This window comes from Argentina silus, assembly GCF_951799395.1.
Source record: "Argentina silus genome assembly, chromosome: 8".
Classification (NCBI taxonomy): Eukaryota; Metazoa; Chordata; class Actinopteri; order Argentiniformes; family Argentinidae; genus Argentina; species Argentina silus.
The window spans coordinates 18,280,908-18,294,365 of NC_139662.1; the positions used below are offsets into that span (position 1 = coordinate 18,280,908).

At 44.5% G+C, this 13,458-nt stretch overlaps 1 protein-coding gene across 1 annotated transcript; it reads right to left on the reverse strand.

Moving 5' to 3' along the window:
- Positions 1-275: 275 nt before the first annotated feature.
- On the reverse strand, positions 276-11,194 carry nfascb (neurofascin homolog (chicken) b; the record flags this gene model as incomplete). The annotated part of the gene is made up of 25 exons (XM_083674675.1): positions 276-522; positions 1,011-1,046; positions 1,866-1,935; positions 2,378-2,509; positions 2,722-2,895; positions 3,015-3,137; positions 3,538-3,748; positions 3,976-4,091; positions 4,274-4,496; positions 4,778-4,848; positions 5,052-5,249; positions 5,458-5,559; positions 5,776-5,900; positions 6,054-6,201; positions 6,302-6,465; positions 6,641-6,752; positions 6,944-7,087; positions 7,376-7,507; positions 7,792-7,976; positions 8,304-8,415; positions 9,570-9,788; positions 10,016-10,138; positions 10,498-10,688; positions 10,900-11,005; positions 11,119-11,194. The coding sequence occupies 25 exons, from the start codon at positions 11,192-11,194 to the stop codon at positions 276-278; spliced, it is 3,540 nt and encodes a 1,179-aa protein (XP_083530801.1).
- Between the last annotated feature and the right edge of the window lie 2,264 nt (positions 11,195-13,458).

A 13,458-nucleotide genomic window follows, 5' to 3' on the forward strand; every position in this document is an offset into this window, starting at 1 on the left:
AGCCCGTCCTCCGATTTCTACCTTCACCAGCCTCCCCTGGTGTAGATGGCATTCACAGGGGATTCAGAGTAGGCCCGTCTGGTCAATTACACACTTGTTCAGGGATTCTTCTAGGCTAGCTCAGTGCTACAGTGGAGTTGTTGTGGAGGGTTATACTGAAACCTGTGTGTAGTTGGCATTCACAGGGGATACAGACTGGGCACATCCAGTGCAATAGTTCATAGGGCTTCTGCTAGGCTAGCTGAGTGCTACAGTAGAGTTGTTGTGGAGGCAGGTTATGCAAATGAGTAGATGGGGCTCATGGGGGAGTGGGCCTCCAGACTCTCACTGTGGCTGTACTCATCCCTCTCATCCCTGTCCTTCCTGATGCCGTCATACTGGCCAATGAAGGAGCCGTCCTCGTTGAACTGGATCTCCCCTCCCTCGCCGTAGTCCAGCAGGCTGCCGTCGTCACTGTCCGACCGCTTCATCATGGTCTCCACCGCCGCCTGGCCTCTCTGGACGTGCTTGCTCTCATCATCCCTGGAACAAGGGGAAGGATATTTCAGAGGCCACGCTACTAAACGGCTGGCTATGATTCTATTGGCTTTTTTTCCCAGCCTAATAATGGCTTCCTTTACTTTCATTGACACCTCTTTGGTCCTCATGTTGACAGAAATCAATAGCAGATGCAAACGCAAAGCCTAGAATCAATACTATACATTGACAGCGCTCTTATGCCCTATAGTAATTGTTTGATTTCCAAACAAATCCCAACTTTTGGAGTGTAGAGCCAAAAGAAGAAGAAATGCTTCACTGTCCCATTACTTACGCATGGCACTGTATCAGAGGCTATGCTCCTGAGGGCCTGCTGCTAGCCTTTCAAAAAGCCCTGGACCGATATTCCGAACAACACCAGCTTAATTTATGTAATGACAAAGTGTGACCAGTCTGGGTTATTATATGTTATAACTGAACATTTTCCCTCACTAAAGTTCATCTAACAATGCTTTCACAACAGTGTTACCTACCGTCTGCTATAGGGAAGGGTTGACACACGGGCTATCCTGAAACATTGAAACAGGCGTATATGTGTGAGAGTTGCAGTGCAAAACATTGCTGTAAAATGGAATCTCTAATGTTTGACTCTTTAATCGTAACACTTAAACCATCCTTCGGCAATGTCTGGAAATAGATACTGGAAATACACTTTTCTGAATATTTTCTATAGTGGCTCAGAGAAACAGTTTATCAGGTTATCAATAATAAGTATAAAGATAATATAAAAGTTAAAAAAACATGCAGAATAATGCTGTAGAAATGGTGTGAATAGTGTCAATGTGTCACTGTTTAGTCTGTTCATACCTTTCAAGTGACCTTCAGTAGTCCAATGCAAAAAGAACAAGGATGAAAATTCGGAGGAAAAATTTTGATTAAAATTGCCAGAAAATGGACAGAATTGGGGAGTTATCAGGAATAATGACAATATTAGGTAAAACTTCATATTGTTGCTCTCCACCCATGTGGTGACACTTTAGTAATAACAATGTTACTACACAGGTAGAGAGCAAAGTTAGAGTGAAGTGTTACTGTACCATTATCATTATACTTGACAATGACAATGCTAACAATGGTGCTGTTAGGAAATGGGATGACATTTCTCACAGTTCAGTATTATTACCATGCAATAATATTATACAGTATTTCCTTATGACTGTAGATCACTGAACTTCCTCTGGTATGTTGTAGACACTTAACTAAGATCTGAGATCCAGATATGTACTTGAGCCTCCTTCACTGGCATAAGATTCAGATTCTTTCTCTGTTAACGGTTAACCTCTCTCGGTTAACCCTAACCCTAACCCTAACCCTGTTGCAGTACTTACCGATAGTCAAATGAACCCTCCTGATCTTTGTCATCTACTGCCTCCATTGGAACGTCTTTCTTGTCCCGTACTGAAAATTAAATATTCTGTCATGTAACACAAGCAAATCCACTCACTGAGCACTTTATTAGGAACGCCTGTACACCTTCTCATGGTGGAGGTGGTGTAATGGTGTGGGGAATGTTTTCTTGGCACACTTTGGGCCCGTTAATACCAATCAATCATCGCTTAAATGCCACAGCCTATTTGAGTATTGTTGCTGACCATGTGCATCCCTTCATGGCCACAATTTACCCATCTTCTAATGGCTACTTCCAGCATGATAATGCACCATGTCACAAAGCAAAAGTCATCTCAAACTGGTTTCATGAACATGACAATGAGTTCAGTGGTCTACAGTGGCATTTCCAGTCACCGGATCTGAATCCAATAGAACACCTTTTGTCATGTAACACAAGCAAATAGAACCTCACCTGTAAACAGGTAAGTGTAGAGGGCAGAGCCTACAATACCTGGGTACTTTCCCCCTCGGCTCCTCTTAATAAAGCAGACTACAAGCAGGATGAGGATGATGAGAGCAACAGCACACATCACACCAATGAGCCAGCCCTGTGTGGAGAGGTCCACCTGCTCCCGAGCATTCACTGTATGTAAACACGCACGCACACACACACACAAACACAGAGACACACACACAGAGACACACACACACACACACACACACACACACACACACACACACACACACACACACACAAACACACAAATGATTACAAAGCATCCTGGATCTTCATGATTAATAGCACTATGAAATCTGTAGACGTGGCCGTTTTCATGGCTTGTTATCCCACTGTACCTTCAGTGGTATAATGAGGTGATTCCTCTGTGTACCACTCTCCTATCCCCAGCTTAGTCTGGGCTGCCAGGGAGAATCTGTAGCGAGTGTACCGGTCATATCGGCGAACAGCAAAACTTGTCACGTTTGGGGGGAATTCCTCAACACGCAGTTCCTCCCCCCGGGTTGCATTTACTGTGGAGAGTACACACCTCAATGAGCCATAAGGATGTCTGAGTTTTGAGACAGGTGCCTGAGGTACCCTCTGATGGGGTCATTTAGCTCACCCTCTCTGATGAGTAAGTCTACTGTACCTGTCTGGTATTTGAGAGTGTATCCAGTGATGATGCCATTGGGCTCTGCAGGCGTGTCCCAGTCCACATAGATAGTCTCCAAATGTCTCTGCAGGATTCTGAAGGATCTGGGAGCAGATGGAACTACAGACAGACAGACAGACAGACAGACAGACAGACAGACAGACAGACAAACAGACAATCAGGCAGGCAGGCAGGCAGGCAGGCAGGCAGGCAGGCAGACAGACAGACAGACAGACAGACAGACAGACAGACAGACAGACAGGCAGGCAGAAACTAGATCAGTGGACAAAAGGCACACATCTGGGAATAAACATTATGATTCCACTTGGCTATAGACACAGAACTGACAGGAAATGTTTTTTGGGTGTCATGATTAGGGCCATGCAGGCAGGATCTCTTCCTGCTCATGTGACCTGAGCACGAAAACATCCAGGGTTTTTTCACCACTTTGTCCTGGTCAGGAAATAAGTGAGTCATGTTCTATCTAATATTGACACATCACCTTGTGAGGCTCCCTTACCTCCCTCTGGCGTTGAGAACTGAATGGTGTTACTGGCAGGGCCTTCGTAGCGGTTGTTGGCTACCACTATGTACATCCTGTAGTTGCTGTAGGGGATGAGGCCTGGCAGGACACCAGAGAGTCGAGGGCCCGTGGCCGGGAAGGCCTTTGACTTCATAGCCCTGCTGACGCTCAGCCACCTGAGCTGGCTACTGTCTCTCCAGAAGTACACCTGGGAGAAGATGATACAGAATAAGCATGTACTGTACAATAGGTGGACACACTGTGCATGTAGCACACTTGATCATTGTGTCAAGTGTACTTCTCTAAGTCCACTGCTCCTCTATGACTAACAATGGCAGTGAATTGGAAGCCAGAAATTATTCAGTAACACATCAGTAGACCATTTAGTAGACCATTCCCCCCCCCCGACGCGGCCCCGGTTCACAGTAGTCTGACCTTGTACTCCTTCAGTTCACCCATGAGGGAGCTGCGAGGCACGGGGTCCCAATGGACGTTCACCCTGGTACTCTCTATCTTGGTCACCCGCAGGTTGATGGGGGCATCCAGTGGACCTGGGAAACACAGAGAGGACCAAGAACAAGGGTGTTAAGTGTTAAGTGCTGGTGTTTGTTATGTTGATTATTTCTGCCATGTTTGCGTTTTAGTACAAAATCACCAACCTTCCTCCCCCCTCCCCCCCAAAAATGTTGATCACTAAAATGGGTCTCTTATGTTTTAGCTTGATGGTACTCACGGTCTTCCCCAGAGTAGCCGACAACCACAGCGGACTCTGGGCCCAGACCAAAGTCATTGACCGCCTGGACCTTGATCTCGTAGGGTGTGAAGGTGTCGGTGTCATAGATGTAGTATCTCAGCCACTTAGTGGTGCCGTTCTTCCACTCTTCCCGGGAATCTCTCCTCCGCCACCACACCAGGTACTTCAGGTGGGGCCCGTTCCACTCTCGGTTGTTCAGTGGCTGTTCCCCAATTTGAGACATTCATTCATTAAAATCACATTCTACACCAGTGATATCCAATCCTGGTCCTGGAGAGCTGCAGTGCTGCAGGCTTTTGGTCAGTTGATTAGTTAAATTCGGTGTGCAAGCAGTAGGCTGGAACAAAAACATGGACCCATTGCAGCTCTCCAGGACCAGAATGGAGTACCACTGTTCTACATCATGACAGTCAGTCGATATTTGACTCAAGTTACTAGAACAGACTTTATCTCTTGAACATAATAGCTTTAAAAGTGGATCACCTCCCAGCTGATTTCCATGTTATTTCTCCAACTGCCCACTCCCCTAATGTTCTTCGGAATGGCATCAGGAGCTGAGCATAGCAAGACAACAACATTCATTGTAAACATCATAGTCTTTCGTTGGGAACATGACATCCTCTCACTGTCAGTGGGTACTGCAGCCCAAAACAATTCATGAAAGCAAAGAGAAATTTCCATATCCACATCCACATCATTAACCAGACAAAAAACGGCACTCAAAAAACTCAGTCAACGCCACAAACATCTAACCCACGTGCACCACTGGTCTGGAAGCGCGTGGACGGGCGACTGGGCCGACCGGCCCCGATGGCATTGATGGCGATGACCCGGAACTCATAGTTGATGAACGGTGAGAGTTGCAAGATGACAGAGTTGAGGTTTCCAGGGTAGGTTGACAGGTTTCTCCATTTGCCAGGCAACCAGTCATCTTCATCATACTGCACCAGGTATTCTGTGATAAAAAAAACAACCACAACAACAACAACGAAGAGGGCACTAATTAGAATTACTCACAGACATACTGCATATGCCAATGCTACAGCCAGAGGCTGCAAAAACTAACCAACAACAACCCATAGATATTTAATAATGGCCTGGGGTCGATCCAAGGTTAGTAGTAAACCATGTTATTGGTTATTTGGCGAACTAAAGGCGGCTACCTTTGATGGGGCTGTGGTTGCTGTCTCCAGGGACCCAGGTGAGCCTCACGCTGCGCTCAAACGGGTCTGATAACTCCAGGTTAGTGGGGGGCTCCGGACGGTCTGGGTGGAACGGAAGTCAATTGATGATTATGATAATTGAATGTGATTAACATAAATTGATAGAATCATCAGCAGTCATATCATGAAATGTGGTTTCTGCAATGCACAACATCTATGTTTTAAACTATCAGGTTATATTTTCTATGGAAGAGACTGTGTGTGTGTGCACGCCTGTGTGCGTGTGTGTGTGTGTGCTTGTGTGTGTGTGTGTCATACCCATCACCATAAGGCGGGCAGAGCCAGTGTTCTGATCCATCTCAGTCTTTATGATGCAGGTATAGTTGCCCTGGTCACCTTTGTTGACGTTGGTGATCACAAGAGATGATTCATCCAATGAAATCCTGAAGATCACAAACAGGAAATGCTACTGGTGACACCAGGAAGCGAGTACAATCAGTATATGAAAAATCACATGTGGAAAAACAGTAGTGAAAAAAATCACCTGATATTGCAGATAGTGTAAAGATTACGTGGCATTAAGTGAGAAGGCTCACCTCCAGCCAATGATGAGGAACTGTTTGTTCTTCATCCAGGTGGTTGTCATGGCGAGGGTGACGTCATGTTTCACCTTACACTCAAAACGAATGTCGGCCCCGCGGAGAACTCTCTGATTACTTGGCCGTTGAATGATTTTGGTGGGCTCTGAAAAAAAGAGTAGATATACCAAATCATCTACAGCACGAGCCTAGAACTTCATGCAGATGTTGTGAAAGTTGTTGTAAAGATCCTATTGGGAATTCACCTTTGACCTCTAATTTGACCTGGTTTTCATCCCTTCCTGCGATGTTGCTGACTATACACACATACGTCCCCTGGTCATCCATGCGAGTCTGTCTGATCTCCAGTGTCCCATTGCTGTGGATTCTAAAGCGACTCCCTTCCAGAGAACCCACTCCATACTTCGTCCTGAGTACACACACACACACACACACACACACACACACACACACACACACACACACACACACACACACACACACACACAGAGTACACACACACACACACACACACAATTATTATAATCAGATGAGGTATTAATCAAAGCAGCCTTTGGGGAAGAACATCATAAACCTGCCCTCACCAGCGCATCTCAGGTACAGGGGAGCCGAAGTAGCGACAGTCCAGGAGGGAGCGGCGGCTCTCGATGACCTTGATCAGCTCATTCTTGGGCCCAAGTATACGGGGCGTTGCATCTACACAAACAGAGAACCACAGTAATTGCTAGGTTAGAGTTCACACATGTACAAAGAAGACAGACATGAAATGGTATGATATGTTTTGTATTATATATTTCAAAATGAATCCATATAATCTTCAATGAATCCTTGGTAAACATTATCATCCTGCCTTAATACATTTTTTCCAGAATAATGAGGTATCTTACGCAGAACGTTGACGAAGGCGTTGGCTAGTAGGTAGCCATACTGGTTTGAGGCGTTGCATTGGTAGACAGCGGTGTTCCCAACGTTCACTGAACGGAAGATCAGCGTATCCCCTGACAATTGCCTGTTAGGGGCCGGAGTGGCAGCTGGAGCGAGGAGATGGAGAAGGAAAATACTGTGACTCTTCCATAATCCACACTAGCATACTAAGAAGTGTGAGTCGCCAATACACCTTTTTCATACTGTGTAGTATGTGTAGCGAGTGGGATTTATGACCCAGCAGAAGTCAATTGCTCAAAGGAAACATTTATAAAAGGAGGAAGTCATATGCAAATGTGGATATCGGGCCACAGTTTATCTGTCTTCGTAAGTAAGATGAAGCGTGGTACTGTACTTTACAGAATTACCAAAAACAGGGTGTAGTAGGTGCTTACTTTCGATTGGCTCTCCGTTGATGAACCAGCGTATAGTGGGCCGGGGGATGCCATCAGAGCTACACACTAATTGTCCGTTGGCCTCTGGGGACAGCACCAGGTCAGTGGGCTTCTCCAACCAGAACGGAGCCGCTGTCAAATAAGAGGCTCTAGTTAGCATAAAAACATACCACAATATCAGTTCTGCAAAAACGTATTAACAATAAACTACACACACACACACACACACACACACACACACACACAGATGGTTTATAGCAAATGGGCTATTACCTCTAATAGTGAATGAATTCGTGAAACGTCAAGTTCAGGTCAAAGATAAATGTAAGAGTTCATATCCTGAATACAGTATGTCATCCCTACAGTATACTGTCTGTATGCTGGTGTGATGGAAAGACGTTGAAGGGGAGTCTAACCTTTGACTCGGACAGTTATTGTGTGTTCGATATATCCAATCTTGTTGGTGGCAGTGCAGAGGTATTCACCCACATCCTCAAACGAGGCCTTAGGGATTTGTATCATCTTGTTGAAGTTCTTCACCTTCATGTTCGTCATTGACAGTTCCTCTCCGTCTTTGGTCCATGTGATGTGAGGAGTTGGACTAATATGGTAAAAAAATAAAACATACCAGAATGGTCATTACAGGGCAATTTGACCAGTTACGTGACACTACCTTTATATGGTGTTATATCCTGAATTACATTTGCTTGAATAGCATTGTATTGAGTGCACTATTAGAGTGTCCTCTAGGGGAGCACTTGAGTAGGATGTGTTAGTACCCTGTACCCTGTGATTGATAATTGAGAAGTAAAGAAAGCACCACTCTTTTGCTTGTTCTTAAAATGGGTAAAGATGGCCAACTTTGCCCCAATCTTACCAGGTTTTGCACATGCAAAACCTGGTAAAAGGGGGCCCTGAGACTACTCACACTCCAGCAGCGATGCACTCCAGCAGCAGCTCCTCCCCCTGCAGGACCATCTGGGAGCTGGACGAGCCAGTGGGGGAGAGGAGGGTGGGCGCGGCCTCTGCCACCATGCGGGCTGTGGGGGGAAACGCAGCAGGCCACTCAGAGTTGACTTTAATCATCCAGGAGAAAGAGGATTGTCTCACCTTCAATATACTGTATATATTTCCACGTTCCAATAGCTGTTCAAATACATAGGCTATGCACATGGTGGTGGGGGATTGACCGTTGTTACTATAGCCATAGGTGATTGTATCATACCTTCCTTTACCTAAACCAACAGGAGTCAGAACACATTTTGTCCGGGCAGGTCAATGTTAGAAAGAGGGGTCAGAGGGGTTAAAGAAGAGGTGGTGTGACTTATTGGTTGTATACAAAATGAAAAAGAAAAAGAGCAGAGCACACACTCACCACTGCACTAAGTCATGATCAGTCATTTTAGGGATAGTCTGAAATAAAACAATGTGTCGTCCATAAGTATGCTTAGCGTGATGACTAAAAACACACAGCTTTGAGCAAAGAGGGGGCAGAGCCACTGTTTGATGGAACTGTTTAATAAGGAGGGTCGATTAGTACCGGCAAATTGGCGTAACATCCCTTGCCTTCCGATGCACATTACTGAAATGTAATACTTACACAATGTACCGTGCCCTGCCGAAGTAATGGGACAGTGAAGCAATTTTTCTTCTTTTGGCTCTACACTCCCAAGAGTTTGGAGAAAAAAGGATCTGCCCAAGATTTACAGCATACCACTGCATCTGTGAAACATGGGGCAGGGGGTTTGGGCATGTATAGCTGCCACTAGAACTTACTAACTTTTCTAATTGATGATTATAACTGCTGACGGCAGCAGAATGTATTCTGAAGTGTACAGAAACATCTTGTCTGCTCGAGTGCAAGCAAATGCCTCCAAATCATAACCACCATTTCTGAATGGTGAAATCAATATGTACACAAATACCATCAAATAAAAGCTGAGAATACTGAATCTACTTTAACTTCATAGTAATTGTTTGGTTTAAAATCCAAACTTTTGACTTTTGGAGTAGAGCCAAAAGAAGAAAACATGCTTCACTGTCCCATTACTTACACAGGGCACTGTATGTATCAGCTCTGGTGACCATATTCCACGTTGTTTTTGTGACAGTACTGACAGTGTGCGTGTGTGCGTGCGTGCGTGCGTGCGTGCGTGCCTGCGTGCGTGCGTGCGTAACAAGTGGGAAAACTCACTTGTTAGGACTTTGACAATGACAGGCCTCTTCTGTTGGATGATATTTTTGTAGGGGAAGCGAGCGTTGCAGCAGTAGTCGGTGGCAGAGTCATTGATCAAGACGTTGGAGAAGTACAGGTCTCCATTTACCCCCATGGACACCCTGCGGTCCGGCTGCACAGGCAGCATGGTAGGGACAGGAGCCTGGTGAGGCCAGTTGAAAGGTCTGGCAAATGAACCTGAAATACAATATTAGGTGCTTAAATATCCTGGTGAAATTATGCTTGGAATTTTCTATCTATCTATGCTGCCTGCTTATTGCTTGCTTTTCCAGATGTGAAATACTTCTTTGTACGGTTTGGTTTTGATGGGACTCTTAATACCTAGACAATGGGACTCGTCTAGGTATTACACACACTGACAGTTGGCGTGATGTTCTAATGATGTGAGATTAGGAGGTACTCACAGCTGGTCATCCAGTAGGTTTCAGGTTTGGGCGGGCCAGGATGAGGGTTGCAGGAGAGGACCAGAGAGAGACCAACACTCACCACTACTGGCTCCAGCACCTCTCTGGGCCAGAGCGGGGCCCCTGACATGGACATAGAGCCATACCAGGTTAGAAGGAGGAACTTCAAACAGTGTAGATGCTAAGTGGGATCCTTAGGACGACCCTACTGTACCCTAAACCCTAACCTTATTAACCATAACCATAGCCCTTACCAAACCCAAAACGTAACCCTTACCTGAACCATTTTAAATCTCAACTTCAATAGGGTGACGTCAGAGTCGGGCCGTTGTAAGGATCCTGCTTAGCATTTACGCTTCCAACAACATGGACCAAACTCTTCTTACAAAAAAAACGTAAGTCTTGTCTTGATTATGCCTGTCAGGTGGAAGGCCTGTGTCTCTGGGATGTACAGGTCTTATAACAATAGATTGACAGCTTACTCAACAGGCGTAGTTGGACCTTGTTTGAGTATGCAGAGCCGTACTCGTTGGAAGCGATGCACTGATACTCCCCCTCATAGTCTTCTGGTTCGTTCCAGGCATAGATGTCCAGTGTCCCAGAGCGCCTGCGCATGGACGCCTGAGGGTCCCGAGCCACGTTGAAGTACTTCCCATTACGCCTCCAGGAAAAACTTGAATTGAATGTGTTCAAATAATTAAAAGTGTGAAGCAAAACATTTATTTTACACTTATTTATTGACAATGACGATCAGGGTCATACAGTACAAGAGCTTTCGTAGCACTTTTGATTATGTACTGTAGGGTTACTCTTGTACATAGAAGTGTACTTTAAAGTGTGCTTTAAAACAGTACAGAGCATGCTAAGTATGTCTCAGTTCTTACATGGGATGGGGGTTGCCTCTGGCCTCACACTCTATAACCATGGTGTCTTTGGGGTCCACGATGTGATCCTTCACAGACTGTTTTATAATGGTTGGAGGCTGTCTGACTGCAAGGTTGAGAATTCAAAATAAATCACCGTAGCACATTAGGATCAGGAACTGAACAGTACATGAACAGGACTCATATCATCGAGCAACCATTACGGTTTGATTGACTTACTTTCCAGTGGGATTTCAACAGCAGACAGACTTTGCCATAAAAGCAGCAATAAAGTGGATTTTGCCAGTGTCCCCATCTCTACTGCGAAGGGCCTCCAGCAATCCTGTTGATCTGCCAAATGTCCTTATCTACAGTATTGGATGGTGGAAACAATCGATTAAGCGATATACTTTTCAGGAAATTTAAGGGAACAATATTGTTTTGTAATACAATTTCCACCACAAATTGAAATGCCATGCAGTCCCCAACAAGGCGATGATTTATCTTAGTCCCACTCTTCCAATTGCAGTGTCACACACTCTAACATAGTCTCTTTGTCATTGTTTCACACAATAGATCCACCAACACAAGCCTGGGGCTCAACTCCAGTCTCAAGCCTATGCCATTCTGAAAAATGAACCTCCATCCCACAAAACTTTTCCACAGTTTGAGGCAAACAAAAGTAGCCGATAAGGTATTATCAGGCCAGAGTTTGATAGATTAGAGAATACCGTACCCCCCCAAAAAAAACAATATCAAATGGTACTTCTGAATTAACATCAGACAGGAATGTCCAGAGGCCTGATTTCAATCAATGGAAAAGTAAGATATAAAAAGATTCAAAAGTCAATTTTAAAAACTGAATACACTTCAAAACACCTTAAATTGCCCCTATACTGTGTGGTAGTAATGTTGTAATTACCTTTCATTCCCAGCTGATTTTAACATTAATATTACTCTACCTTTCACATGTACAATCCTTCAGGAAATGTCCAATCAGGGATCACTCTTCCCCATCACCATGACTCTCCAGTGGATCGATAACTTCTAAATATTATTATTATTATTATATATTTATCCACAAATCAAATGTCCATAAACTGATTAATTCCTTGGGCAATCAAATAGCAGGACGCTAAAGAGCCAGAGTAGAGTGGACAGACAGTAATAGAGCTTCTGTCTGTCACTGCCACTTGCTCTCTGCCCACCCAGCTCATGAATTATTAATGATCTCCTCACGGCCCCTTCTCACCCACATTCTCTACTTGCCAAGCCATCTCTTTCTCTCTCTTTCTCTCTCTTTCTCTCTCTCTCTCTCTCTCTCTCTCTCTCTCTTTAACGTGTCACTATCAAAGACCATCACAATGACACACAAACACAAGACTGCAGTGACAAACACATAATGTACATTCACACTGGTTCAATGAAATGTGTCTCTTGGATGTGTCTCATCAATGAGAAAAAAAACAGTTTGGTGATGGAAGACGACTTAAGAATGCTATGACTGAGGCAAATCAGCCAGAGGTTCCAGAGGGTCGGCCATGACATCATTTGCATAAAAAGAGGGTGCTGGATGTCACAACCTAGTCCGCTGACTCAGTATCTGATGATGACAATGTGAGTCAGGAAGAGTTAGACATTACCTCAAAGCTGTGTTCAGACAATGTTTTAACTTTGTTGCAGTCCCACTCTGACCTTCGGGATATATCAGTAGCACAGAAATAGTCAGTGGCAACACGAGACAGCCCATATTCCACACATTTCACATTCTTTTTGGTTATGATGACATCAATGATGTGGGCCTTATTGTTGATGGTTGAGAACTACGGAACAGAGGATGAATGGAATGTTTGTGTCTCGTATGAATTTTACATGCGACAGCAAAACTTTGTCATATGACCTTCTCACAAAGGCTGTTTACAAATATGACTGATGAAGACATTATCTGTTTACTGCCTGATCTGCTTTTTTACATTCAGACGTGTTTTGCAGACTGTATTATATCTGTTTTGACAGTTTTTAATCTTTGCTATATGGTTTTATGAGGCATTAATCCTGCAACCAAATTAAATGGATTGCAAATACGACAAAAAAAACAACCACCCACAAACCCAAAATGTAGTTAATCAGCATTTTTCCTTTTATACAGTATTGCTGACGGGTCTGGTACAGTGCAGCCAAAGACAGCTATTCAGACAGACATCCTCAGAAAGGGCAAAGGCCATTGCCATTCAGCTGAGGACCCCTCGGGGAAGAGAAAAGCTTTTCTTTTCTAGAAACAGCACAGGACCAAGTAGAGGCCCTCGCCGTGGGAGACAAAAGCCGTCTCAGGCCTCTCCACATAGTTTTGACCCAAGTGGGCGGCTAAGAATCCAGATACACAGCCATACTGTACACTGTACAACACAGCACTGACTGCATTCAACTATTCAACTATGTCCAATGGTAAAATAGATAAACACCTATTATGGTGAGAGCAAGATGAAAATTAATTGAATTTAATGAATTGTGAAAATCTGAGGAATTAAAAGGCTTTATGCTGTACAACTTGTCACATGGAGGACCAAGGTCATCACTGAA